The sequence below is a fragment of the Setaria italica genome, chromosome IX, assembly GCF_000263155.2.
Source record: "Setaria italica strain Yugu1 chromosome IX, Setaria_italica_v2.0, whole genome shotgun sequence".
Taxonomy (NCBI): domain Eukaryota; kingdom Viridiplantae; phylum Streptophyta; class Magnoliopsida; order Poales; family Poaceae; genus Setaria; species Setaria italica.
Genome location: NC_028458.1, coordinates 9,329,618 through 9,349,957, shown reverse-complemented (window position 1 = coordinate 9,349,957; position 20,340 = coordinate 9,329,618). Strand labels below are relative to the sequence as shown.

The following is a 20,340-nucleotide window of genomic DNA, read 5'->3' as shown; positions in this document are numbered from 1 at the left end:
ATGTGCACGTCTCACTCAATTGGCATGGACAAATACCAAGCACGGTCTAGGTTGGACAGGGAAAGGTCCATTTTATACTACTTCAAATAATCCACTTTAAAATTTTAACCTCCGGGTTAAATTTAAGCTCGATCTACTACTCCAAAGTCTAAATTATTTGAAGAAATTCTCGTGGTTATTTTCATAGGTTTAGAATGCTAATATGAAATTTGATTCCATACACAAAACTACATGCTGAGACTGGTGTTGTTGGAAGCAAATGGGAGGAAATGAAACTCCTGAGATGGTGTGTCCACTGCTACCGAGTTCAACAATAATAACAATAATTCTAGATATTTCTGCAGCTAACCGTCTCCCACTTTTGCAAACAAAAGGGGGACCAGTTTAGGTATGGATTGTTGGGATCGCGTAGCAACAGTAGTAGAGTGGGGGTGTTGATAAAAGAAAAATGCAAACGAAAAGGCCGATTCCAAGCCCCAACAACAGCCTGCCTTTTAGCTTGCTCGCTAGTAGGCCACCCACACCCACAGCGGCTGCGGCACCACGCCGCACCGCACCGCCACGCCGGTGGTGTGATCTGTGATGAGATGGCCTTGCTGTCGTCTCGATCCCCACCGACGGCATCGGCAACCGGCAGCCACAGGTGGTGCTGCCTGCGACTGCGAGCGCGCCGATCCTGCTCCTCCTCCGTGCGGCCGTGCCCATGCCCATGATGATAGTTGACACGACTTGTGTTGCCAACAGAGACCACTACTCTGCTATCGCCGAATGGATCCACACGGCACAGGCACTGATAGTAGCAGGACACAATAATGGCCAGGTCTTTTGCCACGCGGTACATGGCAACGCCACTGTCCAGTGGCATAAAGGCTGGCTTTCAGAATCATGATCCTCCACAGAATTTTAGTGAGTGTACATATGTGCAAGCGAAGGTTATATATATATATATATATATATATATATAATATTCTTTGGAATTACATTACAATTGGGACGTGACCGACCATGTCAGGAGTGGCAACAAATAAAACACCTCACGGGACACCTCATCCCGTCGCATCCCAAGAGCCTCCTCCATCACTCGGGCTGGCGTATTGTATGGATGGCTTTGAGAAGCGCACGCGCTGGCCTCTGGAAAATGGGGTGGTTTTCCTTTCCTCCCGGCGGCTCTCCTCGCAAATGCCAAAAGCCTACTCCACCCCACGCCCTCGCGTCGTGCGGAGTGCTGCCGCCGAAAGAAGGGGAGGTGCCGTCACTGTTGCCGTCGTCAGGCTCATGGATCAAAAGCACACAAACAAAACTGCACGGGAGGGCAAGCTCCATTATATGCATCGTGCACGTAGATAGATAGTACTAGTAGATCATAGGTGCGCGTGCTGTGCAGTGAGCAATTATGCACGCGTCCCTTTCCCACGCCACCATCACCTTTGTAATTGCTGCGAGCATGCAACGTGACAGGGGAGGAAAGGAACACCAGAAGAAAGCTCTAGAGAGAAATAAACTTGTCTACTATGAGTTTTAGCATTTTTCATCATAATAAATATTAGATAAATAAATGTAGAACAGAGTGCAACCGGACAAGAGGACAAAGGAAAGGAGAGTGAGATGTGTGAGTGAGGTGGATTGATGCCGAAGGAAGCAAAAGGTACAGAGACCTAACCCGAAGGCAAATAGATACCTGCTGGCAGAAAGGTGCGGGCGCATGGCTTCACCCGGCAGCGGCATCCGCGGCAGCAGACAAGACCAAAAACCGGCCGCGCGCGGCAGCCCCACACACCACGCACGCAGCGGTCCTCCACCATCATTCGGATCGGAACCGGACGCAATGCAGCTTGCACAAGTCACCGCCGCGGACGCATCTGCCCTCGCCCGCTACCCACAGCTAGTACAAGACATAGGATGAATGGAAAACGGCGATTAGGGCAGCGCATTAGGGTGGTCTCATCATCATCATCTTGTATTCTTGTTCCGCAACAAAGCCGTACCAAACACCGGAAGAGCTCATTACCTGATTGGTGATTACCTTCAACAAGAATTGACCTCTGGTGCACTGCAACTTGATTTTTGCAGGTAGCTTAGTAGACCTTATTTCCTGTCCATCTTCTGTTTTGCGAATAAAGTAAGTTTATCTGTGCCATTGCATTCCACGATACTGCTGCCGGCAGTCCGGCACAATCTTTATACCCTATGAATGAATCAGGTAAAGCAGCTATTGGTCCAACCAATAAGATAGGAATATGATTGCTCCAGCACCCAGGTGTGTCCCTACGAAATCTGCACAAATTAAAGGTATAAACTATGCAACCGGGTGATCAAGAAGCTATCTCCAACGCTTACCTCAGTGGATTGATCCGGTGGGTTTGGTGGTGAGCTAAAGATGGAATGATCCATCTCCCTCTCCAGATGCTTGGCCTGATTGACATGGAATAAAATCGTTTTCTTCAGTAATGGGCAGGAAGAATAATATGCCTGTGTCTTTACTTGTCAACATGGCGGGGATAAAGAAAGATCAGGAAGCTGGCTTCCAAACACTACCAATGGAATGGGTACAGAGGGACAGACAGACAGCCCGATTGTATGCTCAGATTGCGAAATCTGAACCTAACAAATCACACAAGGCTACGCCAGGATGGACCCCTACTCCACGGATAGATCAACGCAACATTACTTTCTTCAGATGAGACAAGTATAAAAATGACTTGCTGCTGGAGGAGTCGGAAGAAACCAGACTCCAGGGTGACACTGATACATAGTCCAAATTCTTGTCCGGAAGGACGGATGGTGACGGCCGAGCAGGCACCGATGTTCAAATCAGGATTGTTTCGCCCGCTAAGCACCAATTTGCTCATTCAAGCAAGCGAAAGAGAAGTGGTTGCACGGCCTGAATGAGGTGCTCTCTCCTCCAAATGGATAGGCACTAGGTGAAAAATGACAAAGAGCGGCGGTCTGGGCCGGCCAAACCTAATCGTGACGTTCAACCGCCGAAGAGACGTTTAGTGACACGATTTATGGGATCAATCAAATTTCTCTAAAGCCTGAGAAACTAATTCTCAATAACATGGAAAAGGTAAGAACCAACAATAAAGTTTAACAGAATCCCAGCAGAAATCAAGAGGGTAATGATGTATCGAGCAATAAACTACAGGAAGCCAGAAAACCACCTAATTGGGGACATAAATTAGATTTAGGTCTAAATCAGGTGTTCAGTATAGAAATCAAAGTGAAGGGCAAGTAAAGGTAATGGCAGCTTCCTAAAGTCAAGGCAGGGTCCAGGGAAAGGGACACCAAAACCAACCAGGCAAGCCGGTGCTGAAGCAGCGATAAACCTTGTGATTTTGTGGAAGTTGCCAACTTTGAAAGGCAGGCCCCAGACACACACACACACAAAAGTTGTTTATCAAACGGGTAATGCTACCCCAAGGACAGCGATAGGCAAGCAAAGAATGGTGTACAAGGAAGACGCATCAAATGGAAATCCAGATGGGTCACTCACTAGGGGCTGACGGTGACTGGGGGAGGAAAGTAAAAGCATGTGCTCTTGGTGGCCAATAATAGAGCCCCACAGATTTAAGAGGCCAATGCAAGGTTCACAATGTAAGTTGTGGAAGAAACAGCAAATGGAAAGGCTACTGAAGAGGGAGGCATAAATGCTTACCAGAAGGAAGAAAAGCAGGATCCGAAAAGGGCGTCTAGTCTCCATCCATTGTTCGTATGACTTCAGGATAGGCCTGCCTAAACTATCAGCCACTACCTCCCATCAAAATCTAGCTTTTAGTGCATCTGACCAGGTTCATGACCACTATCATTATGGGTGTCATCTTGGTGCCTGCAGAATCTGGTCCCAATTGCTGCACCCCTGTATATGCTCCTCACTTTCATGGGTTATAATCAAGCAACAAACTGAGCAGCAGCCAGTTGGCATGATTTCACCTCAATGTGCTCACACCGCCCATAATTTTGTCGGTTGAACTTTACTTGGCATATGTTCATCTGATTATTCCAACGGATCCCACTGAAAGCTTGGTTTAGCGTTGCAGTGAAGTCTGAGAACATCAGTAATGCATCTCCCACCAAGGCATTCCATGTGGATTGGATTGTGGACAGCCACTTTGGTACTGAGATATCGAAACAAACTCAAGATATTGAAGGAGGTATGAAAAGGATCCAAACATGTGCCTATTATTAGCCTGTTGCGGGGTTGGCATGACCCATTGCTAAAGCCTTCTCCTCCCGTTTAGAATCTGGTCCCAGATCAACAACAGAGTGAGTGCCCCCAATTTCATTGGTCATTATTCAGCAGCAAGCAACTATGTAACCCACAGCCTTTCAGAGGATGGCATTAGTCTGTCAGAGCACTCAGTTGGAAAGTCTCTTTATTTGACAGCTGCAGAATGTATCAATTCTGACACAAAGCAGTACCTTCACCAAAAAGAAACATTAGTACAACATACCTGCCACAAAATAACCTGACAAGTGACAGAAAGCATTGATTCTATAGACAACCGTGATTATATATTCAACTTCAATAGATTTGATTTCTATGCTAAATTCTAAAAAAATTAACACGAAACATTTACATTGTTGCATACCTCTTCCAGATTGATATAGATCACATAATAATTCATAGGCCAGCATTGATCTTCAAAAAAAAAATCATAGGCCAGCATTTATCACCATTGACCCTACTGTGAGTTCCCTGGCCAGCTATTACAAGCGCATCACAAAGAAGTGGGGCTAATAATCCCATGTGCGCAAGTCTTGGTTAACAGAAAAGGGGCAATCCGCAACATGAAGTGTGATGATTATATAAAATACAAATGCTGCAGGACAAAATTCTGAGAGAGCACACTGCAAACATTAGTAGGTCTATGATAGGGGGAAATAGATATGTGTTAACCAGCCGAAGCACATTATTCACATCTATGTCACAGTAGAATAATAGACGAAGCAACTAAAATTTTGAACTTCTACACAGAACATCTAGAACAAGAATATCAGAGCACCAGCCACCAGGAACACAGGGACACATGTTAGACTGGCAATAAAAGATGATCACTGTAGTACAGACACACATTACTATCAAGTGCAATGATAATCCAGGAGCACACAACAATCAAATGGATCTTCCATACTGGACCGGATTGAATGTGGTCCACGGTAGTTGGGTCTATAAATTATGGCAATCTGAAACAGGGCTAGTAAGTCAGCACAATCAGTGATAGGGAAGGAAAAGTGAACAGTCATTATCTCAATTCTTCTCATTGATGTGCGATAGACACTGGTACATAGGCATTAACACATGGAACAAAAATAACAAAAATGTAAACCGGTAGCCATTAACACGTGATATTAGAAACAACAATAATCTTCTTTCCAAAAAAAGAAACAACAATAATGTGCAGTTGTGCACACATGGTTACCAAATACTTCCTCTTTTTTTAAACTATACCAAATACTTCCTCCTATTCCAGATTTCCAGTGTAGGCCGTTTAAGAATTCTAGTCAGTCAAACTTCTTTAACTTGATCCACCAATATATGAAAAGTTATATAGACTGACACCACACTGTTGATGTCATTAGATTCATCATAGAAATACTTTCGTTATATATAACCATCTATATTGGAAACAATATACTTTTATAAAATTGCAAGTCAAAGTATCATATTGGAGACCGTGGCAATGTCCTAAACGACTTATATTTGGAATCAGAAGGAATATTTGATTAATGCATGTTTAGCATGTGAACATAAATACTCTTATCCGTCCTCTGTTTTCAGTTCAACAGCAAGGAAGCAGATAACTCACAACATGAGGATGCTGACAATGTTCTAACCAAATTCACATTTCAATCATTTGAGAAACTATCTCTGAAGTTAAGACCAAAGCCAGTACTATAGGACGCAATAAAATTAGTTAAGACTAAGTCATTACTCACTCAAATAACATGGAACTACAAGAATGTGATGCTGCAATTCATTGAACAAGCCCTGCTAATACAAAAATAGGTCCATGGGTTATGGGAGTGATCATCCAACAGACATGACTGAAGTAGCTAAATAACAGAAGTATAAAGAAATAATGAGATATCATGAACATTGAACAAGGAGATATATATCATGAACATTGAAAAGCTTGGTACCGTCAACAAATTCAGAAGCTAGCATACCATTGGATGTGCTAGATGGAAGGAAAATTTTCAGCTACTGGCAATATCCGGAGCATTTAGAGGTGCTTTCTGCCCTGAAGATATGGACATAAGAAATAACAGATTGAGAAATAGTACTGACCTGGGTTATTACCATTATATCTGAAGTTGAAACTAAAACGAACAACATAGGAGGACACAACATTTGTGCTGTAAAGTTGCCTGTAAGTTCTGCTGAAGTCTCCACATAATGAAAAACATTAGCTACCAGCACTAGATCTATTTATATGGCTAATAAAATTTCTAAAAGCCTTTAATTAGATTTCAACTTTTCAAGTAAGAATATTACTAATTGTGCAAGTTGTGCATGAGGCTATTTCTCATTCTTATACATCTTAAATGCCTATTCAGCAGCTAGATCAGAAAAATAAACAAGTATGTGGATGGTTGTGGGAGTTACCACCCAGTGGACACGTTTGAAATAACTAAGTAGCAATAACCATGAGGCAACAATCAGATATCATGATTCATGAATATAGAAAACTTTGGTCCTCTGAATAAATTCAGAAGCTAGCAGACCATTCCACGGTCTAATTTCATCTACTGACAATATCTCTGGCATTTTATAGGTGCTTTCTACCTGTGTATAGATGCAGAAATAATCAAAAGAACGAACAGACTGAGAAACAATACCGGACTGGCTTAATACCATTAACCATAGGTTTAATCGATCGATGGAAGCATGCAAACTAAGCAATCGCTGTCTACAACTGTGACACATGCATAGGTGTAGAATGATATCAAGTACACTTCTGCAAGAAGAATCACAAGGTAGTATGATACAGTCCAGAGAAGCAAAGTAAATATTATAATAATAAGAATGGCATAAATTTGTTTTGGGTTATAAGCTGCATAACAGGAGAAAATCCTTTCTAACCATCCATATCTCCCCTAAGATCCAAACCTAAAACTTGAAGGGGCTGTGGGGAATAAATATGCAGCTTCTGGTACAACCAATTATCTAATCTGCAGCACTGTCACTTGATTTCTCAGATAGCTTGAAGATGGGTCGCTAGTTTTTTCCATTCTTTAATTCTCTTTTTAGCTACTGAGCTGAGAGAAACACCCATTGTACATAGGACTAAAACTGTAGTGGCATGTGCAAATGTGCTTCGATGAGCTGACCTGAGTTTCAACTAAACAAACGCACCAACCGTAGTTTGTATGCTGACCAGTAAATCTACACTCCAATTATATTGGCAGTGGATTATCTGAGTTGGAGCATGGTCGGCCAATCAAAGACGCAAACTGATCATGGAATTTCAATAAAGGACACTTATCAATGAGATCACTGTTCTCATAAGCCTCCTTGAGGAAGACAGTGCTTCTTGCTCCCTTGTTAGTGATATAGAAGATGCCATGATTTTTCACCAAACAAAGAAGTAACCTGCATGGAAGCCTGTACTCATTGTGAAATACATCTAGCTTATCAGATGTCAATCGCTTCACCATTGTCAGGCTCAAAATCTCATGCAGAACAGCAACGGCTCGCTTTCGAGCCTGTGGCGTTGCTGACTCGACTCGCCTAGCGTTCAAATAAGGTGAAGGAAATGCCATCTTCTGCCACCTGACAACTTCCTCAAGGTACTTCCGGTTTGGCCTGAATCCTGCTGGGTACTTCAACTTGAAAGCAAAAGGACCCAAGATATTTCCATCTTTAGGAATCCCTCTACAGCCTATCTGGAAACCCTCAAAATTTATTTTTTCTTCTCGCACTGTGACTGCTAGTGAAGAGTCCCAATTCTCTAGACACAAATAGTCCAATCCCTTCACATCACGGATTGAAAAAAATTCAGGATACCTTGGAAGCATGTTGTTCTTGAAGTTCTTAGGTAAGCCCAGTTCAGACTGGATTAGCTCAATCTTCTCCAAGGGAATCTGGCAGTCCATTGACATCATCAGTAACTTCCTTAAATTTTTCACCAAGATTGGCTCCATTAGCTCTCGTGCTCGATCCTCTTCATTTGATATCCTTCTGGCCTTCTCAGTAAGCGTGACAGCAATGGGCTCTCGGGAAGCACTTCCACCAGAGACATGGAAGATATTGGGATGGCGCTCGATAAGCGAAAGAAAGTTCCATTTTTGGACAAAGCCAACCTCCTTTTCAAGGTCGCGTACAAGTAATGAACCTGTCCTTTGTGCCAAAATGAGGTCACGAAGACGAAGGAGGAGGGCAGGCTTCTTTTGAAGGTCCATGGCCTTGTCAAGACCAGGCTCACGGTGATATAGCTTCTTCTTGGGTCGGCGTCCATGACCAGCTGAGAATGATGACATAGACTTCCATTGTATGAAGTAAATGGTTCTGGGACTCAAATACTCATGCCCTGCCAATCTTCTTCCCGTCATTTATGTGATGAATACCAAGCTATGTAGTCACTCCAGGTTCAAGCATTCATGAGTGCACATAAAGAACCAGCATCTTGTGCTTAAAATCCTGCAAAAAGAAGTAAAATTATATCCTCCGCCATGCCAAATAGCCTACTATTTGCATCTCAGGAATCAAACTGCACAGGGAACATCTAATGTGGTCGCTGCTTGCCGCTGCCATATTCAATGCAATAGGGGACAAGCTCCTCTCCTTCTCTCCAAATACAGCACAAAATGAAGTATTGACATAGAAAGATATGTAACATAATTAACGAAGTGAGTCTCAGGTTGGAGAATCCTCGTTTAACATGGGGCGTTTGAGCTTATGTGGCAAGACTTGAGAATTTCAGGATGAGCGTTTTTTTATGGGATTGGTCCAATACTTTTATTCCAATGTGAGGCGTGCTTCATAGGCATCATACGGAACTCACTACTGAGTCACTAGAGCTGTTTGAAGCTGATCCAGAAAGCAGGCCGGTAATGCATCACAAAAATAGAACGAGAACGTATCCCAAAATTCGTGAAATTCGACCCGTTTCAGTCAATCGTCCCCAAATCAAATGCTAGCATGGTGGCAAAGACTAGGGAGCCAAAAGTGCTTATACTAACGCTCAGCAGCGGCCGCAAAGCCTATCTCCATCTCCATATAACCGAAACCCCAGCAATAGAATTGGGGAGTAAAGTTCCTGAGAGCAGAACCTGGCGGAGAGTGGCGGCTGCGGGATTTGGGCTCCTCCCGCGAGCGGGGAAGGCACTGCCGCACTTCGCTGGATTGGGGTGGACGTCGGTGACTTGTAGTCCTAGTTGGGAGCCGAGCGCGGGCGGCCGTCGGAGGGTCAGGGGAGGTGGCGACGGCGGCGGGGAGCCGAGGACGGCCGGCGGTAGCGGAGCCTCGTGGACTGCCTCGGGTGGTGGAGACGGGCTGGGCAAATGGAGTTCGGGCCGCCAACCCAATGGCCTCGCCTTGTGTCAAAGAGAGATTCTGCCGGTGCGTGCAAGAAATCAGGTTTTTTTATTTTTTTATTTTTTCCATTTTTCAGAAATATATAGTTGGATAGAAAAATTGCAGAATTGGGCTATCGCTGCCGGCCCTGGCGGCGGAAGTTACCGCCGCCTCAGCCGGCGGTAAAGGCCCCCACCAACGTTCATCAGCCGGCGTAACTGCTGGCGCGTGAGTCGAGGCGTACCGCCAGCTGAGGCGGCGGTAATGGGCTTTCGCCGCCTAGGCCGGCAACAGTCGCCCCTTTATAACCCGCCCGCACCCCTCCCCTCCCCCCGCACCAGTGCGCGCCCGAAGAAGCCAGAGAAGGGAGAGGGAAGAGAAAGAGGAAAGGAGGGAAGAAAAAAAGAGAGAAAGAGGAGAGGAGGAAGAGGGAAGAAAACAAAGAAAGAAAGGAGGAGGAGGAGGTGGAAGAGGGAAGAAATTTCTTCCGTCTGTCTGTCGCAGGTAAATTTTTTTTAATCTCGTAGTTTAGTTTAGTTTAGATCTAGATTTAGAAATATTAGTGGATCTGAGATTTAGAAATATTAGTACATCTTAGAAGTAACAGTGGACGTAGATTTAGACTTGGAAACTTTTAGCTGTTTTTAGATAGGAAAAAGTAGATTAGTTAGTATATCTGATTTAGCATATACAGTAAAATAGAGTCAGTATTATTAGATTTAGTTGTTATGTTAAATAGCTAGAATAAATAAATGAGTTATTAAATTAGGTATTCGAATAGAGTTTTTCCGATAACAATATTAAATTTGTTTGTTCTGGTAAATCACTGCGATAAATGTAGGCAGTAAATTATAATTTTTTGGTTAGGTATTACAATATAGTTTTTCGGTAACATTATTAGATTTATTTGTTCTGGTGCATGTCTATGATAAAGTTAGTTAGTAGGCTTGGTTTAGTGTTACATAGTTGTTTGTTTATTCAATTGAGGTTGTTATTGTAGTTAATTTATGTATAGTACTGAGAATAATTTGGACTACCCGTTTCATGTATGTTGCCAGGCATGTCGGATAGTGATATTCAAGTGTACTATAGGCTGGGGGAGATTAGATATGGTCTAGAAGGGGTAGATTTGAGTGGATTCCCCTGTTTTACCAAGTGTGTTCCAAGAGCAAGAGAGAGAACTTGGGGGGCATATGCAAGTGGCTCTGTAGGGACTTAGATATTGACAGAGATCAAGCGGATGTGTCAGTGAGGTTTGTAGTGCAAAGACGGCTGGATATAAACTTTTGGGAGTTGGTTCCGCTTGAAGGAACTCCGAGGTATCGAGCTTACATAGATGGTTTCACGAGAAGAGGTTTACCAATCATATGGTATGTCCAATTTTTCATGAAGGGTGGACCTAGCACTCATATTGCAGATCAAATCGGAGGGTACGATTCTTCCAATACTATTTTTCGATTCTTATTACAATTTGGAATTTCCGAGGTCCTAACTGAGAAATTGTGATTACATTTCTTGCGGGTGGTTTGGACGGGGCTTCAGACAAAGTAGTCTTACCCGGACTTCATCGGTATGTTCGACGCTTTGGTCGACACTGACGTGAGGTGGAGACCCTATAGCTTCGAGGACGCATTTAGTGCGTAGGGCTACTTCATTGTACGATTACGATGTTTACGATTATCTTTATGTGCGATGACTGCTCTATCTACATAATAAGTTAAATGCCTTTCATTGTTTGCGTGCGTTTTCCCTGCCAAGTCTAAACATTTCCCAATTAATAATTAGAAGCACACAATTGAAATAATCGATAACTACGAATGAAAATCGTGCGGCAAATAACAAAGTACATTACCTAAGCACAACACAATCAAAAGTCCAACAGTACACAACATTATCCATGAATAAAACATGGACACAACCGCACACAACGGAGTAGTAGCGAATAATGGAGCCTACTGAGTACAACGAGGCCACTTTCCCTTCCTTAGGGCATCGGGGTTCTCCTCCATCGTTGCTTTGGCTCGGCGTGCACGCTCAAACTTCCTCTCCCTCTCCTCCCTCTGCACAGCAAGCCGCCTCCTTTCCTCCTCTTCCTTATGCTCTTTCTCTGCAGCCTCCTCTCTGAGCCTCTTCTCCATCCTCTCCTTGCTCTCTACTGCCCACTGCAACATGTACTGCATGTGCTCCTTGTCCTCAGGCTTGATCTTAGTGTCAATCCACTGCTCAAAATCACATAGCGGTGGAGGAGTCTGCAAAAAATGTATTTATTACATAACAAAAAAAGCATGCAAGATGTCATATGGCACAAAATAGTTGTTGCACAACATCAATTCCTCAGCATCTTGTTAATGCGGTGCTGACGAAGTGTAGGCTCAAACGCAAAGTTGGAACACATCTAATACCTCTGCCTATACGTGTCCTCTTTATCGGACTTGGCTACCTTGCAAGGATCACCGTAAAAGCACATGGGCACTGGAACACCACTAGGCAGAGGCAAACGGTCGAACGCATTTCCGGTCAACGGAACACCACTCCACCTTTACCATTTTCGTTGTAAGAACAAGAAGCAACTAAGATTAAATCATACGACTACCGGTTAACGTACGGTTGAATAACGTGCACTGAGATTACCTTGCTTTACCAGCTTTTCCACGCCTTGGCATCCTATGGTTGTATAATAAAAATATTAAAAATTCATGAAACTATACTAGCAAATACTTCTAGATCTAAATACTAAACTATGAACTAAAAACCGAATGTAATACTACACTAACGAAGCTACATTTTTAACATCTAAAAATACACAACATATCCGTAGATCTAAATACTAAACTACAAAATAAATACCGAATCTACTATACATACTAAGCTAGATTTTTACCATCTAAAAGCACAATGTATTTTTAGATTTACTATACTAGGACATTGAAAAACTTACATGAATCCTAGGAGATTTCTTCCCCTTCTTTCCTCTCTTTCTTTCCTCCTTCCCTTCTTTCTCTCCCTCTCTGTTTCTCCCCTCAAAAACGTCTGAACGAGGAGAGGTGGGTGGCTCGGAGGCCTGGCTGCGCGGCGGGGGGGAGGGGGGGGACGGGGGGCTAAATAGGGGGAACCCCCGCCGGCCCAGGCGGCGGTAACGACCCTGACCACGCCGTACCATGGCGGAGCAGGGCGACGGGTCCTTACCACCGGCCCAGGCGACGGAAGGACGTTACCGCCGGCTACGTCATGGGCCGGCGGGGTCGGGCCTTTACCGCCGGCTGCGGCGGCGGTAATGGGCTTCCGCCGCCTGGGCCGGCGGCGATAGACCCAAGTGTTCCATCCGACTATATATTTCTGCAAAAACAAAAAAAAATAAAAAAAATTCAAGAAATCAACTAGCTCTCAAACAACGTGCGTTCCCTGAATCTTGTAAGCTGGACAGGTGAGAGAGGACAGAGGTTATCCAGATGTGCATCAATCCAAAGAAAGCTTCCACAAATATGTTATTTGAACTGGAATGCAGGGATTCCAGTAATAACCAGTAAAAAGGAAGTAAATTGACCACACTGATATTCCTCAAACTACCAACTTGCAAGTTAATTACAAACTACATATAGTTTCAATATGGCCATCTAATTTTTATTTTGTGCAGTAGTAGTATGTATGTCCCACCCCCATCCAGCAGGGTGTGTACTACGGAAAACATATGATGCAATGTAATGATCTGTTCATTTAGTAACTCTTGATGGTATCGTTTTGGGTATAAGTTGCCCAAATTTGAACCTTTGAGCTTTTCAAATGGCAGGCAAGTCTCTCGCTTTTGAGTCACTCAAGAAGACAATCTCTTTGTTCCTTCAAAAAGAAGACAATAATCTCTTTGAGCTGATGAGGTCCAAGGATATGTACATGTATCCATTGTAAATTTGTAATTGTAATGTGCATAGGACTTGTATCTTCACCATTAGAGCTCTATTCAATGTTCTCATCGTCTTAGCCCCCATTGGAATATGTCACCATCTTCCCTACTATATTCATCGCAATGATAGACACAAATATCTTGTAAGGCTAAACCCGAAGAAAATGTTGTCTAATTTTCTGAATATAAGGACACCAACGGTGGAAACCACCTATATCTTTCATGGTTAATGCTACAGTGTATCCTCAGTGATATTATTGTTATCTACTCCTTCGTCCCAAATTACCATTTGTTTTAGCTTTTCTAGATACGTACCTTTTGATGTGCACCTAGAAATATACGTATGTCTAGATACATAGTAAAAATCCAAAACGAATAGAAATTCTACTTGGACTCATACCCTGTAATTCTAATAGAATGCCTACATTGTAACCGAGAATATAAAGTAGGGCAGGGGTATCTAGATCGGCAGAACCACAGCAGAGGACCAAATCCTCAATACCAAACAACACCCAAGCGCAGAGCGCAATATACTCCACCAAATAGGATGTAGGGTATTACGCTACTCTGGCAGTCCGAACCTGTATAAATATGTGTCTTGTGTCCTCGCTTTTACCTTTGAGTTCCAGGTCCGGCGATCCCCCATCAACCAATCTACTATATCGGGATACCCCTTGGTAAGGTTGCCAGGTATAAAACACCGACATCTGATGCGCCAGGTAGAGGTGATCATCGAGATCATCGAGCGAGCTTGAAGGACCTCATCATCAAGACCAATCTAGTCGAAGCGGTGCGTTCGTTGTCCTATGCTGACTAGCAAGCAAGATCAACGAGTTGATCTGCCTCAAACCAGTGGATTTTGCATCGTGGGCAGCGTCAAGTCCAAGATGGAGTTTGATCCGATCAGAGCTCTAAGTACAAATTGTGGTAACCGGCCAACAGTTCAAGGTCGAGCTGATTACCGTGCCGAGTCCGAAAAGGAATAAATCTCATGGAGTATTGTAGCAACTCCGAGTTAGTATCGATCAACATACAAGGATCAGGTGGAATAGCCTCTTCACGTTTCTGCTAGCTCTTGTGCCAGGGAAGGAAACCCGTGGAATTATGCTACACGCACACATGGGAGGCCACCAGAAGACTTCAAGTGCTTCGCGGCAACACCAACAATTGGCAACACCGACTCGTCGACGATAACTTCGACTACTTGTCTCGACTAGAATATTAGTTGGGCAGACTTCACACCGTCGACAATTAGTTGGAGTCGACTTAGACTAGTCGGCTTCATCAACAACCATTGCGGCTTCACGACGACTACCACGGCTTCGTCGACAATCGTTCACGAATCAAGCTAAGTCACTTTTTTAGTTATTTTACATAATTTTTCCGACTTATTTTCCGCATGCAGGGCAACGCGCGGACCACTTATTTGTGTATGCCTCTCGACGGGAATTACCCTTCAGAGCTACACTTTGCCAATTATTCCTGGGGCATGTTAACTGACAGCCATGGGCTTGGTACACCGAATTACGGAGTCTATCGCTATGGATTTGGTGCAGTGAGTTATGGAAGCTTCGCCACATGCTTGGTACACCGAATTAGTAGGCTTTGCCACGAAGTTTGGTGCACTGAGTGCTGGAGGCTCGCAGCGGCTACACCCTAAGTAGGCACAAATCCTATGCGTGGCAACACGCACTCTCGTTGTCAAAAAGGCAGAAAAGTCTCAATGACTACTTTACACGCAATTGCACAGTCTTTTCGTTGCAATGATGACTACTTATTTTAAATATCTTCTTTTAGCAGTTGTTAATCTACTCGAACAGAACACGCCTCAATTCGTGAAAGCCTCGGATCTTTAGTCATGCCTAAATGCTAGGACACGTACACGAGACAAAGCTCTCCGACGCGTAGCAGCAGTGCCAGTACGCGTACACGAGACAAAGATCTCACACGCAGTGGCAATAGCTAAACAGGGACTTAACAGGCTAACTACTCGAGAAAAATATGGCCGAAACAAGAGCATGACACACAACATTTATATTATATTCATCACTGAATAAATTTCAGTAGTTCCGAAATTCTACAATACGCTACATAATGTATGCATCTATTTTTGCAGGTCAAGCTTCGGCGACGATTCTCCAGGATGCTCAGCGTACCTCTAATAGCTCTGTTAGCTCCCAGGCTCGGGGGCTAAGCGCCAATTACTACTTGGAACATCTCCAATGACTCAGCTAGCTTCCAAGCTCGGGGGCTAAACACCAATAACTACTCGACGTGGCTCCTATGGCTCACCTGACCTATAAGCTCGGGGGTTGGACATCGCAAAACTGCTCAGACGATGACTGGCTTGAAGACTAAATCTCGCTACACCCTTGAATTGATTATTTAATCATTCCAAGGCTCGGAGGCTGATAAGTTACATCCAACAGTTGATTTTTTTAAAGATAAAAGAAAAAGATTCAAGATTTTATTGACCCTTAGCCTGATTTTTGGATTCAACCTAAGGCTCGGGCACTACTCCATATGGAGTGCGACTTCCACCACCCTCCATATCATATTCCAAAGATGAAGATTACAAAATCTAGACGATCAAGGGCTCGAGCACACCATAGCCTCATGGCAGCTTTGAAAAACTTTGAAAATTCAGCCAGACAAAGTACTCGAGGAGCACTAATACTACTCGGCGAGGATCTGAAAAGTACTCAAAGACTGCTACATTCGACTATGAACCACTCGGGGGCTTCTTAGGGATAGATCCCCAATACCCGCAAGAAAGGAAGAAGACGGACTCCTACTAGAATTCTCCTATAATCCTACTAGGACTCATACCCTGTAATTCTAATAGGACTCCTACCTTGTAACCGACTAGTGATAGTATATAAAGGAGGGCAGGAGTACCTAGATCGGCAGAACCACAACAAAGGACCAAATTCTCAATACCAAACAACACTCAAGCGTAGGGCGCAATATACTCCACCAAACAGGACGTAGGATATTACGCTACTCTGGTGGTTTGAACCTGTATAAATCTGTGTCTTGTGTCCTCGCTTTTACCTTCAAGTTCCAGGTTCGACGATCCCCTACCAACCAATCTACTACCTCAGGATCCCCTTGATAGGTTGCCGGGTATAAAACACCAACAACGGGTACAACGGGGAGTGGTGGCGTGCGGCAAAGCAACTCTTCCAATGGCGAGGAACCGCGGCCCATGGCGAGCATGCCATCAGGCACAACGGGGATCGACAAGCAGCGCTAGCTGAGGCTAGGGCCAGACAGGACGAGCTTGGCCGGCAAAGAGAAACGGAAAGAGAAGGAGATAAGATAGGTTGACCCTACATGTCAGGTGATCAGGTCCATATCAACCTACAATCATCGTGCCACGCATGCAGTCTAACGTAGGTTATGGAGATTTGGACGTCACGTGAACTAATTAGCAAATTTAGGGAATGCAATGTGCATTTTGAGAGTTCAGAGACCTAGAGTAATAGTGTGGTTGTAAGTGTCTCTAGATGTAGTAAGTCGAGTGTTGGTTGACGATGCTAGAAGCATGAAAACCGTATTAGCATTTGGATACATCATGAAGCTTTTGGCTTAATTTCTTCAGATAAGTCGGTGTCATGCATCGAATGAAACCGCATTCTCGTACTTAGCCAGTAGTGCGCAAGAAACCAACTCTCTTTCATTGTTTTAGCATATGGCTCGCTTATAAACAAACAGAGAAATACGTATTGGTAGGGCTCACGGGACAAAATAGCTCATACAACAAATCACTACTACTTGAAGATTGAAGGTACTTACAACATCACATCACAATTAGAAAAGGAAAGGGGGGAAAATTGTTGTATGGTTGAATCACCTTTTATGCAAAACAACCAACACATATGCTAACTTTTGATATAGCCTTCCCATCCAAATCATTTTTCTCTACTAGGCCCCATGATCCAGGAGGGTGCGTATGGAATGCATTGCTCTATGAACTCCTCATTAAGTAGTTCTCCATCATATCTTGTTGGGTACAAGTTACCCAAATCTTGAACCTTAGTGCCATTTAAATGACATGCTAATCCCCTCCTTGTTTTTTCGCACAAGAAGATAATCTCTTTGTATGGGTGAAATCCTAGGATATTATCCATGGTAATACCTCTGGACTGCATCTTCAATCTTAGCGTAGGATTCAAGATTCTCGTCTTCCGAGTCCCATTGAAAGATTTCTTCTACCAGTGCTTCTATGGCATCATCTTTTTTATAATTCTGTCTCAACGCTCCATTAGAGTCATAGTTAATATCGTGCAAGGTCCATGGCCCATGAACTTGTTGCTCAATGCCATGCTTCAATACCCATCCAGTGAGATCAGCTTCATGCATCAACACCCACTCCATCCCAGCGCATCATGATTCATCAAGGAACCATACTTTGAGCTTGCATCGTTCATGGACTAATGCAAAATACACCCCTCTTTCTAACTTTCCAAGATGAAGTCCTAAACGTCCATCCTCTTGAATCGGAGGTTTGATCACTTGGAGCTTATTATTTGATATGGATATTCTAGAAAATAAAGTTTTTTTGATGAAAGAAAGATTAGTAAAATGTCAAATTGAATAATCTTGCTATGGAGATAAAAAAATAAATCGAAATTACAAACAACGTTGCTTAAGAAGAGGGAGAATTTACATCATAACGAAATCAGTTTGACAACGCACGTAAAGTGCTTCTCACCAGTAGACTGCATTGCGATCCTGAGGTCCACCTGATCTCATGTTAGCAATGGTCCCTGTAGCTTCCCCCTCTCTGATGAATGACCTCTCTTCCCACTGCCCGATCTTCAAAGAAAAAACACGAAGAACACATGGCGATAGTGGCCATTCAGATTGCTGTACCATGGGATCGTATCTAGCCCAAGGACTTGGAGGGAAGCCCTCGAATTTGGATTGCTCGACTACCATGGGATCGTATTCAGCCCAAGAATGTCGAGGGAAGCTCTCGAAATCGGATTGCTCTACCATTGGATTGTATCTAGGCCAAGGACTTGAAGAGGCCATCGAAATCGGATTGCTCTACCATGCATTCGTCATCCCAATAATTTGTAGAGAAGTTCCCGGATTGGGATCGTATCCAGCCTAAAAAATTTGGAGATAAGCCCTCAGATTGCTCTACCATGGGATCATCTTCAGCCCAATAATAACTTCTTGGAGAGAAGACCTTGGGATCTCTCTTGTAACGAAAATGCGGGAACAAGAACACCTTGAATGCGGGGAGACAGCGGGATCATAGACAAGGTGCCGGACATCAAATGAGTCCACGTCCACAGGCGGCGGCGGGCTCGGGGCAGGTGAGCGCACCACCTCATGGCAGGGTTGACTACTAGGTGTTAGTGTTGATCTCCACTGACTCAGTCCAACGACCGAGTTGGACCCTGATCCTGCACCCTGATCGAGGGCGCACAACCTACTCATGGTTGTGGGCCCCGTCGTGCAGCACTATAAAGAGAAGGTGGGGCCGAGGGCATGGCGCCAAGGTTCTTCGTGCCCACCAGACCCACCGACAAAACCCTAGACCTGATCATCCTAAGTGCTGTAAGCAGCGGGAAGCACCGCCGCCACCTCGCCGTCAACGCCGCCGTCATCGCCATGGCGAGCTCATCCTCCAAGCCTGATGGTCGGTGACTCTCTCACTCCTTCTCTTTCTTTCCCCCCCCCCTCGGTTACTCTCGGTCATTCCTGTTTAGACCTAAGACATTGATTTTACCCTAAGAATCAAGTTGTTAATCTGCTAGACGCACACCTAGTGATCCTAGAAATCTATCAATGGCATCAGAGTCGTGATTTTGGTGTTCATCTAGTTGGGGTCAGTAGTAGACTTGTGTTCATGTTTTGCACTGAAGCAATTAGAAGGAGGGGATTTTCGATTTTGAGTCAAAAACAAAAGAAAAATTTGTAAGACGGTGGCCTCCGAATCCACCCGACGACCGTCGGTGGTGCTCTGCCGCAAGACCTGAGGTGACAGTCGCTGGATCTCGACTCGACGACCGCTGCAACCCTAAGCAGAAGGGGAAGAGAGAAGAGAAGGGGAATCGAAACCCTAACCCTAACTAAGAAGAATCAGAGAGAAGAAAAGGGATCGGTGACTTACCTTTAGTCCATCCCTCACTGGATCCTCTCCAGGAAGAAGCATTGGGGTCGCCGACGTTTCTCGCTGGCGCAGCCTAGAGAACCTCAAGGGAAGCCCCCCCCCCCAAGTGCTGCTCGATGACGGCGCGCTCACCCTTGGGTGAACATGTGCGCATGCGACGGGGCCTGCGGAGGGGCCACCGAGCGCTGGACTCCGATCCGCTGCACCGCCGCCTTGCCGCTCTGCTCAGCGCTGGCGCTTGCTCACACTCTGCACCGTCGCTTTCGCTCGGTTGCGGTGGAGGAAGGGAAGAATGAGTCTAGGGTTTGGAGAGGCAGCCGCACGTGACATTTTTGTTGTGGCCAAATCGTTGGACAGCCGTCGATCTTGATCGAATGGCGAAGAACCGCTGGACCGCCTTTTGGCCCAAGTGGGCGCGATCTTTGCTAGCCCAGGCCCAGGTTGTGGCCTCAGAGAGCGACGCACACGTCAACGCAAGCAGGACGGGCCGTTTCCTCGTGCGAGCTGGTAGCACAGTGAGTTTTAAGGCCCAGGCAAGCGCTGGAGAGCTGGGCCGCTGTTTTCCCCCTCACACGCGGAAGCCAAGCAGGCCATTAGTTGGCCGCTTCCTCGCGTGGGCCAGAAGATAGTGCAGATTGAACCTATTTCATTTTTCTTTTCCGGCGAATTTTGTATATTTCCAGGAAATTGATTTAAGGCTCAAATAAAATTAGTTTTGAGGAGTTTTTCCTATGGGTAAAATCCACAAATTAAGTTTAAGGCTCAGTAAGCTTCTGCTATGTTAAGTTGAATTTT

General features: G+C 44.6%; 1 protein-coding gene across 5 annotated transcripts; it reads right to left on the bottom strand.

Moving 5' to 3' along the window:
* Positions 1-919: 919 nt before the first annotated feature.
* LOC101771606 (protein ROOT PRIMORDIUM DEFECTIVE 1) lies at positions 920-9,530 on the bottom strand. Of its 5 annotated transcripts, XM_022823170.1 has the most exons (8): positions 9,274-9,530; positions 7,333-8,641; positions 4,590-6,242; positions 3,656-4,419; positions 2,338-2,412; positions 2,009-2,274; positions 1,679-1,882; positions 920-1,300 (listed from the first exon to the last, which is right to left on the bottom strand). In XM_022823170.1, the coding sequence occupies exon 2, from the start codon at positions 8,551-8,553 to the stop codon at positions 7,399-7,401; it is 1,155 nt and encodes a 384-aa protein (XP_022678905.1). In that variant the 5' UTR covers positions 8,554-8,641; positions 9,274-9,530; the 3' UTR covers positions 920-1,300; positions 1,679-1,882; positions 2,009-2,274; positions 2,338-2,412; positions 3,656-4,419; positions 4,590-6,242; positions 7,333-7,398. The 5 variants fall into 5 exon arrangements, with proteins under 5 accessions (XP_022678905.1, XP_022678903.1, XP_022678906.1 ...); XM_022823168.1 differs by having other exon boundaries at positions 922-1,300; positions 4,590-8,641; XM_022823171.1 differs by having other exon boundaries at positions 922-1,300; positions 2,024-2,274; positions 4,590-8,641.
* Between the last annotated feature and the right edge of the window lie 10,810 nt (positions 9,531-20,340).